Consider the following 22,592-nt stretch of genomic DNA (forward strand, 5'->3'; position numbering starts at 1 on the left):
TGAAACACGTATCAACTGGCTGTGTGATTGGAAACCTTAGGTGTGTTTTGATGTTTTGGCGTTCAGCTGGAATCAGCCAATTAATTTAAACCAAGCACTTAGTGACTGAAAGCCAATTGAATTTAAATCTGATGGTTTTAACAACCTTGGACCAATGCTATTATAAGAAAATTGATATGTCATCCAAGCTTTAGAAGGAGAGGGTTTTTGAAAATCAGTGTGAGAGCGAACCGCCATCTGAGAAATAAGCACCTAGCTCTCACAAGAAATCACTAAGCTCTCTAAGAAAGTACTATCTTATCCATAAAAGGTACCACAGCACTTCTAAATAAGAAGCTTCACAGAGAAAACATCCCTGACAGCAGAATCAGTGGAAGAAAGGCATTTATGACTGGACAGACCATGGAGAAGGGCAAAGCATTCTGGAAGACACATTCTGTGTGGACTTTGAGAGACTAAGTTCTAATTTATTTTTAAGTGGGACTTGTGTTTATTGGAATAGCATACCAGTAGAATTTTGTTCAGTTAGAGAATAGTTAGGAGTTTGGGGGGAATTGGTTTGTTACTAGTTCTATTAATTTGTTCACTGTTAGGGTAAAATTAAAAATTGTTACTTTTTACTCATGAAGTGAACATCAGGGATTTTAGAGTGAGGCAACGGCCTAATGATATTATCGCTCACTGTTAATCCAAGAGACCCAGATAATGTTCTGGGGACCCAGGTTCGAATTTGAATTCAATAAATATCTGGAATTAAGAATCTAATGATGACCATGATTCCATTGTCGATAGTCGGAAAAACCCATCTGGTTCACCAATGTCCTTTAGGGAAGGAAGCTGCCATCCTTACCTGGTCTGGTCTACATGTGACTCCAGACGAACAGCAATGTGGTTGACTCTTAACTGCCTTCTGGGCAATTGGGAAGGGCAATAAATGCTGCCTCGCCAGCGACTCCCTCATTCCATGAATGAATAAAAATAATTAACCTCCCCTTCTCAGTAACATGCAATTATGATAAAGCATCCCAGGAATGGAGCTTCAGTCAACCTACAATTTTCTTAGCAAATTTTAATTAAAAATATCCAAACAAATATGCAATTATTGCTATGGGCATCTTCAATGGCATCATTATAAATTACTAAAACACCTAGCTTACATGAAGAAAATTATTGAGAAGCACAGTGTTTTGCTCATGACTGGAATAAGGAATTAGCAGCAGGACAAGCAAAAGAAGCAAAAACTATTGTTGCCTGTTTGCGGGACAAGTACATCATGTCTGCAAAGGCCAGAATGGCATCATACAGTAAACAACATCGAAAGTTTTTCCCAATAGTCTAATTTCACACTTAGTGGGCCAAACATGCCAATGGACTGTGTACTTAAACCACTGACAATGGTATTTGACAGTTGATAATGTATGTTATTGTAAGAGTGCCCGCTGCTTTACTCATACTTTCTGAAATTTAGCATTCCATTGTCATCAGGCACTATATCAAACGACCTGGAAAAGAATGAACAAATGTCATTCAGTTTAGCCTTCAAATAGCTGTCCAACAAAAATAAAAACAACTTGCACTTATAGGGCTGATTTTTTCCCTAAGGATCAGAAGGTATAGACAGTCCCTAAATGCTGTGCATCAATGGAACAGGAGTCTGGTGCATTTCCAGGGCTTGGCTAGCAGGCTTCAGTGAAGACAGTGAGGAGGGAGCATGCTGGGAATGGCCTATGGTGTGGGAGGATGATGGTCTAGGCATAGGTACCTAACTAGGTACCTGTTGTATCAATGTATCAATACAGGTAAATTAATAGGCCTTTAAGGGCCTCATTTAGAATAGAATAGAATCCCTACAGTGTGGAAACAGGCCCTTTGGTCCAACAAGTCCGCACTGGCCCTCAGAGCATCCCACCCAGACCCATCCCCCTATAACCCACCCAATCTACACATCCCTGAACAATATGGGCAATTTAGCATGGCCAATCCACCTAGCCTACACATCTTTGGACTGCAGGAGGAAACCAGAGTACCCGGAGGAGAACCAGGCAGACACGGGGAGAATATGCAAATTCCACACAGACAGTTGCCCAAGGGTGGAATCAAGCCCTGGTCCCTGGTGCTGTGAGGCAGCAGTGCTAACCACTGAGCCACTGTGCCGCCGCAAGGACAGGTTGGCCACATGACACCCGCCATGCCAGTGGTAAAATTCTAGTGGAGGCAGGTAGGCAGTGTGAATGGTACTGCCACAAAGGTGCCTGATATTTTACCCTCCATCTGCTAGCTCACTCTTGGGATAGTTCTTAAAATTCCACCCATTTAGATTTTCATGGCATGGGGACACAGGGACATGCGGGAGTGTAGACTGACCAGATCAGCCAAGAACGTATTGAATGATGGAACAGGCCCAAGGAGCTAAGCGGCCAATCCTGCTCCTACTTCGCATAGTTTATATGTTCCCTGTCTAATTAGGTGTGACAGGTAGGCTCTCGAAGCTAGAAACAGAGGTGTTGAAGCTTAAAAGAAGCAGCAAGCAATGATGGCAGGGAAGTAACAGAGTGGACACTTCAACATGAAGGCATCCCAGTTTTTATAAAAAGCTCACTTAAGAATGGTTCCTGCTGATACTTCCAATGTGCTTGAGAGGGGAGGATGCTGGATAGGAAACAGGGATCCTCATAACAGGCAGCATGTTGTACCCAGGAAGGCAGGCATTCATGAAGGGAATGCAAGCCTACCTGGAGCATTGTCTTAATGTAGGCTTCAAGGACTGAGATAGCAGTTGCCTCAGTGATGCCAATTTCCTGGCAAGGCTTGGTATGGGTGCCGTGTACCATAGATTCCTAGTGGGCCCAGATCTGAAGCTTTCTTCTGTGCCAGCAGATGGATTTATACAGCTACATTGTCACTATCATGAGAGAGAGCAACATCCGCAACCATCCTCATAGACTATTCGTACTGGGCTCAGATTGTGAGTGTTCAGGCCAAATAATTCTAATTGAGTCCTGGGAGCCTTGAACTAACATGCTTTTCAAAGCATAAATGGAAGCTATGGTTGCTGTCACTCTGGATGCTCTTGGGATCTCCTCAAACATTTTAATGTTGCAAAAATCAGCTGGATTATTGCACTTGTTATGGTGTTCCTCATGTTGTTGCCGGTGACTTGTAAATTCTTTAATTTGTCCATTATCTGGAGGATTTCTCTACTGCATCCACATGAAATCTATCAGTTGGATCAAAGGGTTGGGAGAAGTCCTATTCCACCATTACTTAAAGTGTCCCAGGAATGTACAAGTATGCAGGTCCATCATTCTTTTGCTCTGGTCTCCACTGCAAATTAATTATTTTTCTTCCAAGAGAAAATCAATTGTCTGAGCCCCACATTCAAGAACTCCCTCCCTAAATCACTCTACCAAGATGCCTTTCTCCCAAACATTGAAAAAAAACCTGTCTCTTCAACTTTAATTTTAATCACCTCTCATTTTTCCTGTTCAGTCTAACCTTTATTTCTGCCGCTGATGCTGTTATTGTGAAATAATTGTCCACCATTTCATTATATGACAATTTATACAGACCTATATATAGCCAAGGCTTCATGTTAGCAGCATGATCATGACTTTTTGGTAGATGCATTTTTGTTTAACCATTATACTTGATTTGGTTACTGTTGGTATTTAGCCATGCCAAGCAGAACTGAAAGAATGGATTTCTTGAAGATGAATTAATAAGTGTTATCTGAAGTATCCTACGATTTTGTCACAAAGTTTTGAAATGTTGATGATAATTCAAATATAAACCACCTTTGATGTGTGGTTTATAAGGGTAAAGCTCCAGGTAAAAGGATGCAGAAACATCATTTTATATTAGCTCCAGGTTTTGTTTGCAATGTATTATGTGTTGTTTGGTGGCTTGGGAATTCCTGGCAGCTATTCTACTGAAATGAGTGGCTAAGATTCAAAGGAAGACAGCCAAGCTCAGTTTGCGCCCCATGGCAGAAGAGTCTGCCTCTGTTAACCTTTGCTGGCTGAGGATGATGGAGCTTGGTGTCAGAACTAATTATCATTTGGCTTGCATTATGTGCCATGTTATTGTATTCTAAGGCTCATACTCCTCTCACAGATTCATTCACCATGGTGACTTCCATCCACTTGCACCTCACCAGGAGTTTTGTGTGATAAGAGGAAAGTGCTCCTCTATTTAAGGGAAAATGTCATGTATTATACAGCAGGACCTTGTATACTAATATGACTGAACACTAATATTCCTGATATATCATTCAATTACACTATATCATTTATACATGCAATTTTTTTCTTATTGATTGTTTTTCTAATTAGTCAGGATTATCAATTGTAAACCACACTGGAGATAATACATTTGGCAAGTTCTGTGCATTTAGCTCAGTTTGCAAAGGAAATAGATTGTGCCAAATTTTGATCATCTTCCTTCTTAGAAAATTAGACTGTATCCACATACTGTGAACTTGGCTCTTATTTGCTGCTCCTAACCTCAACAGGTATGGGATCATTAGAATTTTCCAGTTATATTTTTCTCTTCTTTCCCCTCTAAATACTACAGCCATGGCAGGGAAGACAGGTGGGCACACTTCACAAACCTTTGCCAAAGATGTCTGCAACTACCTACTAAGAGATATGAGAACAGCCTTGGATGCCTTCCTGTGGTGAACACCTGGCTTATACTCGACATATCCCCCAACAGCAATGCTAATAGCTTCGTGGGGAATTGCGGGAGCCAATCCTTGTCCTTCCATTCTACAACACATTGCTTTTCAGCTCTAGTGCTTAGTATCATCAAGTCACATAGATTTTCTTGTTTCTGCAACACAATTTCTACTTTAAAATGATCAAACTCCTTTACTTAATCCACTTAAAGCCTTCCAACAAAAATACTATCAACTATAAGTGGAAACTTAACTGTGGCACTCTGTTCACCATAGCAAAACTGGATTGGGTGCCACCTCTGCTCTATTGATTTTTGCAGGTTTCATGCAATTCCAATCGAAATTGACAGTGCTGGGGGGTGTGCACCATAGACATGTATGATCACGTGGTGGGTAAGTTTTTCATTGGTGAAGTCTGCTGTCAGCTAGTATGGGTGAGGTAGAAAAGAGCAAACATGAAGACACAACTTTCCTGTCCAACTGCATTGCCATTATTATTAAGACTTATTGAGAATTGAAAGGTAGCTTTTTCAAATATTTTTCAAATTTAAATTTCACTTGTAAATGTTTTACATATCATTGATTTTACATTATTCATGTATACATTATCTCTATCTATTGAGTGCATTATCCGTACTTATTGCTTAGTTGAGAGCTAAATGTATTGGTGTACCTCTTGGTTGTTTCTTCCACAGTAAAGAAATGTCTCTACCAATGTTGTGGTTCTGCATTCATGTTTTATTGTATGTTCCTGTTCATGTCCAGCATTGTCCTTGCTATGTTCAGCACATGCTGGCTTGCCCTTCTGTGTATTGTAAACGAGACTGAGTGATATTGTAAAGGAAACTGTCTGATTACCACTTACTTAGCCCCTCAAGCCTGCTCTGCCATTCAGCAAGATCAATGCCAATCTGACTGTAAACTTAACTCTACGTTCCCACCCACTTCCGATAAACTTCCACCCCTTTTCTTACCAAGAATCTATCTACATGCTAGCCACAACACCCACTCTTGCAGGCCCTGTAAAACCCCTTCCTATATATGTTATTTACAGTGATTTTTATTCTTAGCAAGAAGCTCCATGTCTATAAACAAAACAGATACTCATTTCATGTCATAAGGAAAACTCTCTGCCTCTTCCAACTTTCATACTTTAAGTTCTGGTGACTTTGCCTAGCTCTACTGGCTCAGTCTCATTTGAGCAGATCTATACTTCTCTGTCTTTAGAAACAACAGAGAAGGATCCTCGATTGTATAAACAATCAGGCAATGAAAAAAATTAACAATAATTGCTAAAGGTGTATTACATAAAGGCTAAAATATAGAAAAACAACAATATCTTAAGATGCATTGCAATCTCTGAAAGTGTGCAGAGGGATATAGATAGTCTAAGTGAGTGGGCAAAGGTCTGGCAGATGGAGTACAATGTTGATAAGTGTGAAGTCATTCATTTTGGTAGGAATAACAGCAAAATGGACTATGTTTTAAATGGTAAAAAATTGCAGCACGCTGCTGTGCAGAGGGACTTGGGTGTCCTTGTGCATGAATCGCTGAAGGTGGGATTGCAGGTGCAGCAGGTGATTAAAAAGGCAAATGGAATTTTGTCTGCCATTGCTAGAGGGATGGAGTTTAAAAACAGAGATGCTATGCTGCAGCTGTATAGGGTCCTGGTGAGGCCACACCTGGAGTACTGTGTGCAGTTTTGGTCTCCTTACTTGAGAAGAGATATACTAGCACTGGAGGGGGTGCAGAGGAGATTCACTCAGTTGATTCCAGAGTTGAAAGGGTTGGATTATGAGGAGAGACTGAGTAGACTGGGATTATACTCATTGGAATTCAGAAGAATGAGGGGAGATCTTATAGAAACATATAAGATTATGAAGGGAATAGATAAGGTGGAGGCAGGGAGGTTGTTTCCGCTAGCAGGTGAAACTAGGACTAGGGGGCATCGCCTCAAAATAAAGGGAAGCAGATGTAGGACTGAGGTCAGGAGGAACTTCTTCACCCAAAGGGTTGTGAATCCGTGGAATTCCCTGCCCAGTGAAGCGGTTGAAGCTACCTCGCTGAATGTTTTTAAGGCAAGGCTAGATAAATTTTTGACCAGTAAGGGAATTAAGGGTTATGGTGAGTGGGTGGGTAAGTAGAGCTGAGTTTCAAAGATCAGCCATTATCTTATTAAATGGCGGGGCAGGCTCGAGGGGCCACAGTAGTAAATAGATAATACTGAAAGCCACAGATGTCTTAGTTCAGACTGAGACAATGGCTGAGATAGAAAATGAACTCGATGACAAGGGTACAGATTTTGTGGAAATGGCCAAAAATTAGAATTTTGACCTTCTCCATGTTTAACTGTAAGAAATCATGCCTCACCCAAAGGCTGACCACACAGAGGCAGGCAGGGTTGAGTTAGGTGGTGAATTTATGGGGCTAAAGTTGTTTTTCTTCAAGATTCTCCAAAGCTGTTTCTAATAATTCCGATCATTACATTTGTAGAACTTCTACATTTTGCAATTAAAATAAAAATTTGATGAATTTAACTTCACTTAAAGAAATTAAAATGATTCATATAGTTTAGTATTTTACAAGAGCCGTCCTATGAATGTGATGGAGATCTACTGGCCTTTCCTTGGATGTATGTAAAGCTAATTCTGTTCTGTAACTTACAAATCTGTTTTCAATTAGTTTACATAGTTCACGATGGGTCTTTTTGCTACCATGTAGCAACTTGTTTGGGAGGCTGCACCAGAATTGTTGGATAATAATCACAGGGATGTGAGCAATAACCTTAGTAATCACCAAAAATAAAGCTCATGTTCAAGGCAGTCAGTCAACCTGAGAGACCAAATTCAACTTCCTATGCCTTATGGAATAAAACATGTTTCCATGTGCAATTCTTTTATTGACTACAACATACAAAAATATTTAATCCTAGTGTTGGGAAAATAATGCTTTGATCAGAGTCAGAAGTGTATTAAAGGCTCAGAATGAATGTTGTCACTAAAAGCAGATGAATGCTTAACACATTTACTTGACACTCCTTTGTACAAGATTTTAGAAGAAGCATTAACCCCTGTTTTAACAGAGCAGAGGTATCAATTCATTTAAAAATAATTAGCCAGTTCAAGCCATTATTTACATAGCTGTTCAACGGACCTTGATTTAGACACCAAATGTTTTTAAGTAAATAAGACTGAAACGGCAGGGATCTGGTGTGGTGTGGCTACAGTATGTTGAATTCTGTGGAATTACTGCAATAAGGAAGGATCTGGACTCTAAGCAAATTCAGCTAAAAGTTACTGAACTTGAGTCTTGAGTTGCAGACATTCCAGGGCATCAGGTTTATCTGAACATGTTGTTCTGGGAGCAATTATATCCCTTAGATAGGCAGAACTTCAGAATTTACTGATAGTCAGAAACAGGAGGGTATGGATGTGAGCCAGGCGGGCATGGAGATCCGGATGTGAGCCAGGCAGGCATGGAGATCCAAATGTAATAATGTAGGAGTCTTAGTCCTTGATTTTGAACAAGAGGTATGTGGTGTTTGCTATCTGCACAGGTGAAAAATATGGCTGCAAGGTGTATGAACATATTGACCATGGCAGAGGTTGCTATTTAAGTGAGTTTAGCAAAAAAACATACACCAGCAGTGGGAAACAGCATTGGGGCAATAGATTCTGTTCTCTGCAATGCAACCAGGGCTCTAAATATTGTGCTGCCTGCACTGTGCCAGGGTTAAGACATCTCCTCATGGTGAAGACAAAGTTGGATTGGAAGAGGGAGGATCTAGGTGTTGTAATCCACATAGGAACCAATAACATAGGCAGAACTAGAGAAGATGTTCTGCTAAGAGAGTGCTTTAGAAATCGAGACGAGAAATTATCATGGGGAATGTGGAAATGACTGACATTGAATAAATATATTGGGAGGAATCTTATCAGGGCTAGAACAAAGTGGGTACAGTGAGAAATCTGGGAGAATCACGTGACACGTTGGGGAGGTCTTTGTCGATGTCAAGAGTAACTTGTTGAATTTTTGAAAACAAGATTTTCACTAGGGAGTAGTGAGATGCCTGTTAACGGGAATTATTGTTTATTAACAACTTCATTAAGAATGACTCTCGCCTTGTTGATATGCAGCTTGCTACCTACCACCAGCCATGAGGAAAACTAGATGTTGACATTTCCTGACATGACAGTTAGAGGTGGTACTGGGCAACTTCAGCTTGCTGCTTGCTCCTTCAGGCTGCCATCTTGGACACCCAGCAACAATGCCTCAAGGCACAATCCAGAGCACCAGCTACATGCACCCCACATCTACAGACATCGGCATCTAACAACTGCCAGCCTCTCAGAATCCTCATGGCATCTCTCTGATCCACTTGCAGGACTCACTGGCAACTAGCAGTCAAATACTGTTTCAAGGATACTTTGCACACAGGAAAAGGGATCTCAGCTCACAGATTGGACTGGGCAGCATCTCAGAGCTACTCGCTTGCTCAGCACCTATTTGGATGTTAACAGTATCCCCGCCTTACCTTACGCTGCCATGCCATGCTTTTAGCACAATGACACTTCAGCCGGAGTCTAAAGGCTTACTCTAATGCCATAGTGACTTGCTATTTAGTTTGATGGGCAGAAGCGCAGGGTCGCCTTCTGCAGAAGGACATTGAGGACGCAAAGGCATTGATTATGTTTTTGCAAATTACACCTGCACTTAATTTGCAATCACATCACTGAAATGTACACGGTCTGAAAGTGTTTGGGGTTAAAATGATGTTCACAGGCAATGTTGACAATGTCTTTGGCCTTGCAAATTGCACACAAAGATCTCAATGAAGCAGATATTATCACCAGTGACATTAAAAGAGGAGGATTCGGGTCACACCAACACAGTACTTACCAGGACTTCCAAGACCACTGTGATTCACAGATCCAATCTTCTCTGCACCTGCATGTGATGGTAACTTCCTCTGTTGTTATAGGGCTGAGAAGGGAAGTGTTCAGAGCATAAAACAATCCCAACAGATTGTTCTGTGTTTCCCACTCATCCAGTGAAACTCATTTACCAAGTAAGCGGTTATTCCAAAGAGCCATGAGAAGACCATACATGGCCCTCATTGTTGGGGTACAACATATCTTGTTGTATGGAGGTGTTTGTGTAGCTGTTGTCTGCAAGGTATGTCAGCATTGAAACTTCTCTGAGGAATGTATCTGTCTGTCCCTTATATTTTCAACATGGGTTTCTGGCAACAGGAGCCATTGATGCGAACGCAGGTGTAATGTGTCAGTGTGTAATGTGGGAACTTTAATAAACTATATCAGAGTAAATGATATCACAGAAAATAATGACCATAACATGCCAGAAATTAGCATTTAGTTTGAGAGGGGTAATCATGGGTCAGAAACAACTGTGCTAAACTTAAATAATGGTATTACAAAGGAATGAGGGAAGAGCTGACTGGAGCAGACTGGGAAAGGCTTTTAGCAGAAAAAACTATTGAGGAATAATGGTAGGCATTCAAGAAAATAGTACATGGCTCACAACAAAGATATATCCCAGTGAGAAAGAAGGATTCTAGGAAGGGGATAAGCCAACGATGGTTAATCAGACAAGTTAAAGATAGCATCAAATTGAAAGAAAAGAAAACATATAAAATGGCAAAGATTAGTGGGAAACCAGACTAGGAAAGTTTTAAAAATTAATAAAAGATGACCAAAAATAAAAAAGAGGGAGAAAATAAACTTTGAGTATAAACCTGCAAGTAATATCAAGACAAACAACAAGAGCTTCTTTAGATATATGAAAAGGAAGTGGGAAGCCAAAGTGATTAGAGGCTCCTTACAGAAGGAGGCTCATGAAATAACAATGGGAACCAGGAAATGTTATTGTTACGTGATACATTTCAATGTTTTGCATCTTTTTTCTCTGTTGTGGCCTATATATTACACACATGTAACAATTATTTTTGTTTTTATTTAATTCCCTGATGTTTACCAAAAAGAACTGGAATAGTTCAATTGCTTTACATGGCTCAAGGATCCCTCCCTGGTACTTCTTAGGGTAGAGAAATATAGATCTGTTGGATGAGACTGAGCTAGTAGAGTGGGCAAAGTCACCAGAACTTAAAGTATAAAAATTGGAAGGGGCAGGTTGATTTGTCCTTATGACATGGGACAAGTACCTATTTTGCTAATGGACATAGCTTCTTGCTATGAAAGAAAATCACTATAACTAGAATATACAGGGAGAAATTCTATGAGCCCTGCAAGAGTGGGTGTTGTGGCTGGCAGGTAGATAATACCTGGTAAGCAAGGGGTGAAAGTTTAGTGGGTGTGAGTGGGAATGTAGAGTTAAGCTTACAATCAGATCAGCCAGATCTTGCTGAATGTTGGAGCAGGCTTGAGGACTAAGTGGCTTATTCCTGCTCCTACATTATATCTGTATGAGGGTCCTAACAGGTGAGGTCATTACTGTCCAAATTTGGATCCAACCTTAGAATGTTGGCTGGCAGAGTTCTAACATGGCATTGAGTTCACCTTTAACATTTTGATTATCCCTGCTGGGAGTAATCTCAGACAATCTCCTTTACAATATTCAGAAGGACAAATCAGCCTGTCGCACAGCATGGCAAGTACAACACCTATTCTTATGGAAATGTGAATGCAGGAACACAATATTGTTTCTCCCACAGTAAAGAAATGTCTCCAATGCCCCAATAACCAATGTGTGCCAATCAATGTATCAACATTGATACATTTTGCTCTCAACTAAGCTATGCTCAACAACAAAAACAAAGTTGCTGGAAAAGCTCAGGTCTGGCAGCATTTGTGAAGAAAAATCAGAGTTTCCGGTCTGTTCAGTTCTGAGGCAGGGTCACCGGACCCGAAATGTTAACTCTGATTTTTTCTTCACAGATGCTGCCAGACTTGCTGAGCTTTTCCAGCAACTTTGGTTTTGTTCCTGATTTACATCATTCACAGTTCTTTCAGCTTTTATTAAGCTATGCTCAACCAGGAAATAGCAAAGGAGTTGAATAAATATTTTATATCAGTCTTCATGATAGAAGACTCTAATAACATTCTAAAAAATCTAAATATTCAAGAGTCAAGAAGGGTTAAGGAAATATATACAACTACCAGTGGCAAATAGGTACAAGGACAAATAATGGGCCTTAAGACCTATGCCCCCTAGACCTGAAGGGATGCCTCTTAAGATATTATGAGAAGTAGCTACAAAGATAGTGGATGCATTTGTAATAATCTTCCAAGGATCCTTAGATTCTGGAAAAGTCCCAGAGGATTAGAAAACTGCCAATGTAACAACTTTATTCAAAAAGGGAAGGAAAAAAAAATCAGATAATTACACTGATTGAATTTAGAAGAATAAGAAGTGACTAGTTTGAAACATCTTAGATTCTCAGGGGACTCAACAGGGTAGATGCAGAAAGGTTGCTTTCCCTTGTGGGTCTGTCCAGGACCAGAGGAACATAATCTCAGAATAATGGATCACCAATACAAAACAAGATGAGGAAAAATTTCTTCTCTCATATGGATACTGAATCTATGGAATTCTTTGCTGCAGAGGGCTGCAGAGGCTGAGTCATTCAGTATATTCAAGGCTAAGATTTTTACTCAATAAGGGAATCAAGGATTATGGGGAAAAAAACCAGGAAAGTGGACTGAAAGGGAATGACCTGTTACCACATTGTAGGGATTCCATGACTCTATGATCAGATTAGCCATGATCTCATTGAATGGCCAAGGAAACAGAATGTGGCCAAACTTGGAGTCATTAAATAGGTCAGCAGAAGTTGCATGGAAAATATATCAGTAACTTTTTGTATATCAAATTTTATTTCAGTTAATGCCAGTTACTCCATATTAATCCATACTGCTCCCTGCTACCCTCACATTCCTTAAAAGTCTTCTGATCAGTTCAGCTCCTTGAAGCAGTACCAAATTTGCTGTCCCCATCCCCACCCAAGCACTCTCACTGCTCATCGATTTTGTTTAAACCAAATCAACAAAATCAATGGGGTCTCCTATTAGTGACATTGGGCACTATGTACGGTTAGCCGCCCTACCATCAGCTTGACCTTCACTCAAAATTAAAACTGATTTCGCCATCTTCGGGAAATAGGCAGTAAGAGAAGAAACATATTCTTACCGTACTGGCATTCCAAAAGTTATTTCAGGAAGCATGCCTTCTTTTTTTTCTACCTCTTTCCCCAAAATTCCAACGTTGTGTGTTGCCCTAAACTGATAGATCTCTCGTGGAGTAACCAATCCAGCTTTAATGGCTGCTTTATTCAATGCTGCAAAGTCACGTCTGAGTTTGTGCAGAGTTTCCTGTTTTCTGGGTTTAATTGTATGCCAGTGACCAATAGCTGAGAGATACAGTGGAAAAGAAAAACAAATGATAATTTGGATTGAGCATCAAACTAATACATAATTTTTTTCTGACCATGCACTAAGAGGATTAGTTTCATTCCTTATATTGGTATTCTACATTCAGTGCACAGGCTTCATTCTTTTATTTACCTCAAAGGTAATAAATCATGTTCTGTTAGGTCCGTTGTAGAGTAAACATACTTGCATACTTTGGAGTAATGCCTTTTGAATTCTGTTATTAACACTTTGTATTGTGTTGAATTGTTTACTGCTGATACAATATTCCATTAATTTTAATCCTTGCTTAATCTATTCTCTTTAGCTTTCCCTCTTCTTATTCCACTTTCTTGCTATATTTTGTTTGATTCCAAATCACCATATTTACTCCATATTGCATTATGCTTCTTCTTATGCAGAGATTAAAACAAAAGGCAGGGGCCAACCGAACAGAGGGAGTTGAAAAATGGTTTCCACATAGACAAGGGTCATTCCATGATTCAGCAATGCCTCCCTAGATGCATTCCTGCAGGAAATAAGAAAAACAGAGGGGTCCTGTTTTCAGCATATAGGAAATGTGGCTGGAGGTGACAGACAGAGTGAACAGCAGAGGCCAGGCATAAACAAGTACAAGAGCCACATTAGGCATATAGGTTCACACTGAACTTTCCAATTCAGGTGCACCTGAATTGCATGGTCAGTGATGGGTGAATACTGCATTGAGATGCCTGAACCGCAGCATTACCATGCATCCCAGCAACACAATGTTACATTGCTTCAGGATGACTAGTATAGATTGACCACAAGTGACACTGTATATATCTGTCTACAGAAATGCATTCAGAATGCCAGGAGCTGTCAGCACCTAGGAGGTGGAGGGTGTTTAATTGCCACGGTGACACTGATGAAGGAGGAGGTGGCAGCCATGGACATCAGATGCAACGTGGAAGGGTAACTTGTTGCTGAAGGTGAGGCTGATGTGGAAGCAGTGGTGAATGAGTAAAGCATTAGCTGAGCCCATAATTCCTGTGTGTAACACTTACATACACCTTTAACCCTACTGGATGGACTTGATCAAGGGAAGGCAATGGGCCTGGTTGAAGGAGTAGCTGTTTTACTTAATTCATACCTCTCCAGTATGTACAGCATTAGATGAGGAACAGACAAGGGCTCTGCTACAATGAAAAGCTCATAGAAGCCACCACCAACTGAGGACTTTGCTTCCCCTTCACCAGCTCAACTATATTCACAGTGGTGGATTTTTTGCACATGAAAAATGGGTGACATAATCTGGTGAACACAATCCCAGGCTTTGAAGAATTGATTATGTTGGTACTAGATGCTGTGGCCTGCAAGGTTTTTTTGTATTCATTCGTGGCAAGTGGGCATAGCTGGCTGGGTCAGCATTTACTACCCATCTCTAGTTGCCCTTGAGAAGATGCTGCCTTATTGAATCCTGCAGTCCATTTGGTCCAGTCCAGTGTTTGTCATTGTTACTTCCAATGACAGGTGGTCCATCTGGCGTCATTTCTTTTTTTGAGATGTTTTAGTAGTTGATATAACTGAGTAGCTTGCTAGGCCATCTTAGAGGCAGTTTTTCCTTCCTTACATTGAACCAGATGGGTTTTTTTTATGGTTTCATGGTCATCATTGGACTTTTAATTCTAGATTTTTATTGATTTCAAGTTTCACCATTTGCCACGGTGAGATTCAAACTCAGAGTCTGAGAACATTACCTGGGTCTCTGGATTGGTAGTCAGTGACAATACCGCAATGCCATCGTCTCCCATATCTACAGCATAGGTGGCATCATTTCTCTGGCATGGTTGTACATTGTGTCTCTCCACAGAGAGAATGATAACCCCCATGGAGAAGCACATGGAACATAGCAATGAGTAGGTGCAAGGGGTACACACTATTACATGGTCATGACAGCAATGCAGTGTTGTATTAACAAGATGAGGCAACCACATATCTCCAGGAGCTAAACCATTCCAGGCAATAACGAGAGGCAATCTAGGAGAAGGCTAAGGAGGAGCAGGCTGATGGCAATGGAGGCTCAGACAAAGCTTTTTGATTGCTGAAAACAGATTGTTAGCCCTCTTTTTTTAAAAACGGTGACACTAACTCTAAATGTTAGATATCTGAGGCAGCACCTACACAGATGCTGATGGAGCTGAATGCGAAGGGCCATTTAGGGTTTATGAACCAAGGGGGTGCAAGCCATGGCCATTTCATGCATTGGAAAAGAAAGGTACAAAAAATAATGCTGATCACATAATAACCCCAGGTGCACGTTACCATAAGTGAATACATTAACGAATGGACTAACATTTGGGATCGCATTGGGTGAATTTTGTCATTAAGCACAAATATTTTATGGAAGTTAAAAAGTCTTGATATTCAATGTGTAAGGACTTGTGTATTTACTCTTGTGCATCAGTTGACAGTGATCAGATGTGGAAATAAATACATGGATGTTCTGTAATGGTGAGCACCTCATGAGCATCTGGGTTGACATTGGGCCATGGCAATGTAGTGCCTCTAATGAAAAGTCAGGAAGACTGCCTCTGGGAGACAGCTGCTTAGGTCTTTAGCTCCCTTGAGCTGAATAACATGAAATGTCAGCTGATGACAGAGTGGTGAAGTCATGTATCTCACTGTCCTGTGTGTTGGGCCCCGCACTGTCAGCTTCATTTGCTTTCTAAGTGTCTTTCTCTGGTTCCAGCACCTGTCTTCTCTGGAAAGTAAGCTTTTACATATTGAAGGGCTCCCCCAGACTTATCATGGTCTCTAAACCTCAGCTTCAAAAGGCCAGTGGTCCACTGACTCAATGGTGGCCCTTGTAGTCAATGGTAACAGTTATTATGTATTCGTTTATTCATTCACAGAATGTGGGTGTCAATAGTCAGGCCAGCATTTGTTGCTCATTCCTATTTAATCTTGCGAAGATGATGGTGAATTTCTTGAACCACTGCAGTCCATGGTTTGGGGGTGGGGGGAGAATGGTACACCCACAGTGCTGAGATGAAGGGAATACCAAGATTTTGACTGAGTGACAGTGAAGGAACAACAATACATCCCAAGTCAGTGTGTTACTTGGAGGGGCACATGCAGTTTGTGGTATTTTCATCCATCTGCTACCCTTATCATTTTAGGTAGTAGAAGTTGCAAGTTTAGAAGATCCTATCAAAGTTAACTTGGTGAATTTTTGCAGTGCATTTTGTAGATGGTACACACTCTACCACCATGAGTCAGTGGTGGAAACAGAGAATGTTGAAGGTGGTTGATGGGGTACCAATCAAGCGGGCTGCTTTGTTCCGGATGCTATCAACGCACTGGGTATTTTTGGAGCAGCATTCATCCAGGCAAGCGGACAGTATTCCTTCATGCTCCCAACTTATTCCTTGCAGATGCTGGACAGGCTTGACAGAGTCAGAAAGTGCCTTTGGCCTGTTCTTGTAACCATGTGTTTACATGGCTGCTGCTATTTAGTTTCTAGTCAATAGTAACCCCAGGATGTTGAGAGTCAATAATTCAGTGATGATAAGCCATTAAATTTCAAGGGGAGATGTTTAGATTCTCTCTTATTGGAGACAGACATTGCCAGGCACTTTTAATACATATGTTACTGGCCACCTCTCTGCCCAAGCCTGAATGATGTCCAAGTCATGGACTGCTCCTGTATCTGAGAGTGCTGAACATTATGCAGTCATCAGTGAACACCCAAGCTACAGACCTTTATGTTGGAAGGAAGGTCACTGATGAAGCAACTGAAGATAGTTGGGCTTAAGACACAACATTGGGAAATTCTAACCCATATCCCTGAAGCTAACTGCCCTGTTGGCTTGAATGACCTAGTTGATTGTGAACTTGATATATTGTCCAGCTCAACAATACATGACATAGGTGATATACTTTATGAATCCATAGGTGACTAAATGAGAGATGCCACATAGATCTTCAGATAATCCCTGGAACAAATAACTGCGGAAAAGGTTGAGTGCAGATGTCTTCTTTAAAGCAACAGTCTGCCACTTGAATATTCAATCAACCAGGATTTCTGTTCAGAATTTTTGTTGACTGGAATTAGTTATGACCCAGATTTCCACAAATCTACAGACAATTTAAATGTTACAGAGTCAAGTGAAACACATAGGAGAAATGAATAGAAAGATATGTTCATTGGGCTAGATAAAGACTAGAAGGCTCGTAAGGAGTATAAACCCAGACATGGCCCATTCCTGTTCTGTAACTACTTTATAAAACTTTGTCATAGATGAGTTGCTTTTGAGAGCTTCTTCTCAGGTAAGAGGAAATCACAGCGGTGTTTGTCCCATGTAGCAACCATGCATTTAATGTTCTTGGAAATGTACAAGAGCTTCAGACACACATTATCGAGACAAATCCAGCCTAGGATGAAAGAATGGCCAAGAGGAAGATGTTAATTCCTAGGACCTAAAGTTGAAATGTTGAAGTGAAATTACATTCAAGTGAATGTTGGTTTTCTGAAATTATAGTATTGTACGTCATACTGTAAAGAAAGAACATTCTAATCATTTGCAGAAATTTGAATTGTCATTTTAAATATGCTGATTTCTACTGTAATTTAAAAAAGTAGTCTCTTGTAGTATAACAGTCAACTGTGTCTTATTACCTGCAGGAACTCCGCCATCATAGACTCTCTCAATTGTCCCATACACATGAGTAGGTCCTGGTAGGGGGTTACCACTTCGCTTTCCTTTGCCAAGTTCAGACTAAAACAAGAAAGAAATAACAAAAAAGGTTACAATCTGAATAGTAAAGGACATTTTCGATCCGGCCCAAAATCAGTTCTCTCACTGCTGACCCTGACCCAGTCTCCAATTATAATCTGAGGCTGAAGCAGACCAATCACAGTCTATCATCTCGATCACTCTCAGAGGAACTTCTAATGCGATATCTACTTCATCACCATATTCATGTATTTCCATGTCCATTACATCGCTCATCTCTTGCCCTGCCTCAGTTCATCTGTTTCCAAAACTCAATTATTCCGGTGCTTTCTTGGCTGGCTTCCCATCTTCCATCCATTACAAACTTGAGGCCTTCTAACATGCTACTGCCTTTTGACTAACTTTCACCAAACCCAGTTCCACCCATCAACTCTGTGACCACTGGTCAACTTGGCTCCTTGTCAGCCAATGCCTGCATTTCCAAATTCTCATTGTCAAATACCGTCAGGTTGGAAGTGATGGGTTGCAAGTTGTTACAAACTGCTGACTTTAGATCTCTTTTTCCCACCTTAACCTTTAACTCATGATTCCCTCACTACTATTGTGTGCTTCATCTACTCATTTCACACACCTACTCCACTTCCAGTCACCCTCTCAGCTCTACTATTACTCTTAACTTTTCCTTTTTGGACTTCAACTGTGTAATCCTTGTTGCAGTTTTATCACTGTTAGCCTTCCATTTACTTCCCCTCAACCCCAAACACTCCTCTCAATCCAGATGACTGTTTCACACTTAATCTGTTCCCCTCATCTCTATATCCTAATTTCCCTTCTACATCTCCTTCCCGTTTTCCTCTTGCGGGGGGGGGAGGTGTCTATTTGTCTACATAGTTAGGCTTATTGACTCTTTTTATACAAAAATGGATTGAAGACACTTTTGTTAATTTGTCTGTCTACCATTCTGTTTCTAGATCTTAGCAATTAGAATCTCCATCAAAACTGCATTGGAACTTATTTTAAAATCTGACCTCTTAACATGATTTATGGAAAGAGATAGATAGGACCGTTATACAGCACAGTCACCAAAGCCAGTAGCTACATTGACAGGTAAGTTGTGACATTTTTAACATCAAGACCACAAACGTGGGCACCATAGCATTGGTAATTTTGATGCGGCAGGTGTTGGTTTAACAGAAAAATGTCAGTTGTGCGACTTCTTGCCCACTTCTGCTATGGCTCCTACTCACTCATTACTTCGGTGAGGGTGGTAGCATGCACAAGAAGTATGCAGAAGTGGACAAATTGTGACATCATTCAGCATTTAATGATTTGACATTTGACCTGCCACTCTTGGCCTCTCTGCTCTAGATATGTTCTTAAACAACTGGACACGTATTCAGCAGAGTAAATGACATATCACCAGCATTGTTTAAAGGGAGCATCATCCAACTTTCAGAATAGTTGTCTATTACTTTCTATGGACATTTGCTGAGCTTTTGGGTGTCTGCAGGAATTCTCAAAAATTTTGGGGAAGGTCTTGGTTGCTACTGCAAGTTCTGAGATCAACATTTGTGCCTGTTCATGCTGGCTACAACAGCAGTAGTACCAGAAAAAAATGAGGCACAGGAAGAAAAGGAGCTCTGTAGAGAGGGCAGGGGTTCAAATACTCTTTGTAGGAGGCTATACCCACCTGGGATTTTCACAGAGCAATTGTCTTATTTGCATTTTTACGAGGAGTAGTACGCTTGATAGCTTCCACCACTTACTTACCATGAGGAAACAGCCCTTGCCACCATAGGTTCAACAAAGACCTCAGGAGGAAGAGGCAGAGGAAGGGATGAGACAGTTGGCACATCCACATTCTAGCCAGGCTGCTCATGAGCACATATATACCTCTGACTTTTTATGAATAAAACCCTAGATTGCCATGGTTTAGCATTTCCACAACCCTCACCCTCTCTCCAGTGTTCTCTTGGTCACAATTATGAAATAAAGTTCATCACAAAGCAAACATTCCCTACTAACATTATCCAACAAAATACTTAAAACTCTGGAGAACACTCAATTAACCACGCTTCTGCATCCCCTTACTGTTGGTCTTGTGAGTGCCTCTGCTTGTTTTTGTGCTCCTGCAATGCTACTCTAGTATCTGCAATATGACTGATTGAAGGCTGCGATTTTCAAAGAAGAGGCTGCAAGGGGCTTTGCAATACGCCCAAAAGATGCTTTGGATTTGAAGAGCTTTAGACTGATCATCTCAGCCTTGGTGTAAGCAACTGAGTTGGCTGATTGACTGATTGGGGCACAGAAAAGGCAGTGCTGATATGGAGCGCAAATGCTGTCATGCTGAGAGAGATCAGAAGATGTGCTGCATGGTACCATTGCCATGACGAATAGGCTACGCTCTGAAAGCTTGTGTTTTCAAATAAACCTGTTGGACTATAACCTGGTGCCATGTGATTTCTGACCTTGTCCACCCCAGTCCAACACCTGCTTCTCCACATCATGCCAATATCCTAGCACAGTGCCTCAGCCATCTGAGTAAACTGTTGAAAGAAAGATGGTTGGCCTGCTGTGTGACCTCGAAAGCCCCTTTAACCACTAGCACTGCAGTTATGATGGCAGACAGCTGAGCCTCCGTAGCACCAAGCCGGGCTTGTACGGATGCTGCCTGACCAGCTGAGTATTTCCAGCACTTTTAGTTCATATTTACAATTTCCGGCATCCTCAGTTTCTTTTCCGTTGGTATTAGCTTTAAGTGGTGCTAACATCAGGCTTACTAATTCACCATTAGAGTACACATCTTTCTCTTACAATGCCGTAAATGAAACTGGTATCAAAAAGTATTTCATGGTATTCTGAACAACTTCAATGGCCTTCAGATATAGGGTTTCCATTTAATCAGATGTAGTACTTATTTGCATTCATGTTTACTTATGGTATTAACAGACTGATTCATTTGAATCAGTGCCAACCCAGAGATCGTAACATGTAGTCTTTGTATTGTGAACCAAGTTACTGCTGTTCTAACAGAACTGCTGAATCAAGAAAGAAACAGATACAAAGATCATCCATTTTATTTAGTTTTAAAATGAATTCCCTCTGTGAACATTTTGGCTTTGCAGCATTTGAGGGATTAACTGACCCCCTGACTGCATCTATATTTCTTTAACTTGTCTCCATGGTGAAGTCATTCTGGGATTCCAGTCACCAGAACTGAAAGGTCTGATAGGATGTTCTCACAGCCAATGCAGTAGCACTCATTTACATGTCATCTATCCTGGATGCTCAGAAGAGATCAGGAATGCCTAGAAGTGAAGGTTGTTCTTTTCCTGTGAAAATCTCACCAGTTAAGCTCTCTGGTGAAGAAACCTGATAAAATACTTTAACCACTGTGCTCCAAATCTGTACTTAACTCTTGACAGCCTTGATACCACTTTTGACTGTATATCCCAAAATAAGCAAGGATCAGAATTTTCTATTTTTTGATGCCAAATTCTGTATTTTGTTTTATTTTCCCCGCTTGAAAAATTTCACAGAATAAAATTTGGAAATTGAAACTGTTGCTGTTTATTCTTTTATTTTTTGAAAATTGTTTTGAGCCCAATTCTGACAAATGGAATGCAAATCTCTTCTCAAGAAGTGTTGAGGTTGAATGTGATTTGCCAGAATTAACCTGCAGTTCTCTCAATAATTGTCCAAATTTAATCTCATACAATAGGTCTCCATTCTAAGACTGCTGTTTAAAGCTGATCGAATCTCCTGTGAATACAACTGCACACGAGGGATTGCTTCACAATCCAAAAACTACATGCTACAATCTCTGGGTGAGGTGGGGTGTAAAAGAGAGAGAGACACTAGATGAAAAACTTAAGATGATATAGAGTGAGACCTATTGCAAACTATTTAAAAACGAGGTAAGATTCAACATGTGGAAAGCCATAAAAGTACTCACAGCATCAATGCAGCAAGTACTGTACAATAGTGTCTTGTTCCCAGAAGGCTGATGTCCTTTTCACTCAGGTCCCACATTGAGACCATAACAAATCGGAACAGGAGTAGGCCATTTAGCCCTATGAACCTGCTCCACCATTCAAAAGGATCATGGTTGATCTGACATTCCTCATGTCCACTTTCCTGCCCTTTCCCCATAACCCAAGGAGTTCTAAAGATTCACAACCCTATGAGAGAAGAAATTCGTCTTCATCTCAGTTTTAAATTGTTGTCACTTTAGTTCTGAGATTATGCCCTTTGGTCCTAGATTCTCCTACGAGGGAAACCATCCTCTCAGCCGTTACCCTGTCAAGCCCCTCAAAAATCCTATACGTTTCAATGAGATCACCTCTCATCCTTCTAAATTCCAATGAGTAGAATCCCAATCTTTTTAGCCTTTGTTCACAAGACAAACCCTCCATACCATGGATTACCCTAATGAACCTTCTCTGAACTGTCTCCAATGGAATAATATCTTTCCTTAGATAAGGGGATCAAAACTGCTCACAGTACTCCAGATATTGTCTCACCAGCATCTTGTACAATTGCAGTAAGACTTCCCTATCTTATACTTCAATACTGTTTGAAATAAGGACCAAATTTCATTAGCTTTCCTGATTACCTGCTGCTAAGATAAATGCACCAGCTTTTTGTGTTTTGTGCACAAGTACCCCAAGTCCCTTCTGTTACAGCCTTCTGCAGATTTTCTCCATTTAAATAATACTCTGTTGTTTTATTCTCCCTTCCAAAAGGAACAACTTTGAATATTCCCACATTATACTCCATTTGCTGGCTTTCTGCCCACTCGCTTACTTATCAATA

At 40.7% G+C, this 22,592-nt stretch overlaps 1 protein-coding gene across 6 annotated transcripts in view; it reads right to left on the bottom strand.

Annotated features, from left to right (window-relative positions):
- Nucleotides 1–22,592, bottom strand: part of cfap77 (cilia and flagella associated protein 77) — a 177,883-nt gene that overhangs the window by 61,011 nt on the left and 94,280 nt on the right. For 5 of the 6 annotated variants that reach the window (XM_048613676.1, XM_048613674.1, XM_048613673.1 and 2 more), the window contains exons 3-5: nucleotides 17,720–17,819; nucleotides 12,842–13,061; nucleotides 9,575–9,658 (exon numbers count right to left, since the gene is read on the bottom strand). In XM_048613676.1, the coding sequence (XP_048469633.1) occupies nucleotides 9,575–9,658; nucleotides 12,842–13,061; nucleotides 17,720–17,819 (404 nt within the window). The remainder of the gene's footprint in view (nucleotides 1–9,574; nucleotides 9,659–12,841; nucleotides 13,062–17,719; nucleotides 17,820–22,592) is intronic. The other variant, XM_048613677.1, reaches the window with a different exon arrangement.

The sequence above is a fragment of the Rhincodon typus genome, chromosome 28 (assembly GCF_021869965.1).
Source record: "Rhincodon typus isolate 14 chromosome 28, sRhiTyp1.1, whole genome shotgun sequence".
NCBI classification, from domain to species: domain Eukaryota; kingdom Metazoa; phylum Chordata; class Chondrichthyes; order Orectolobiformes; family Rhincodontidae; genus Rhincodon; species Rhincodon typus.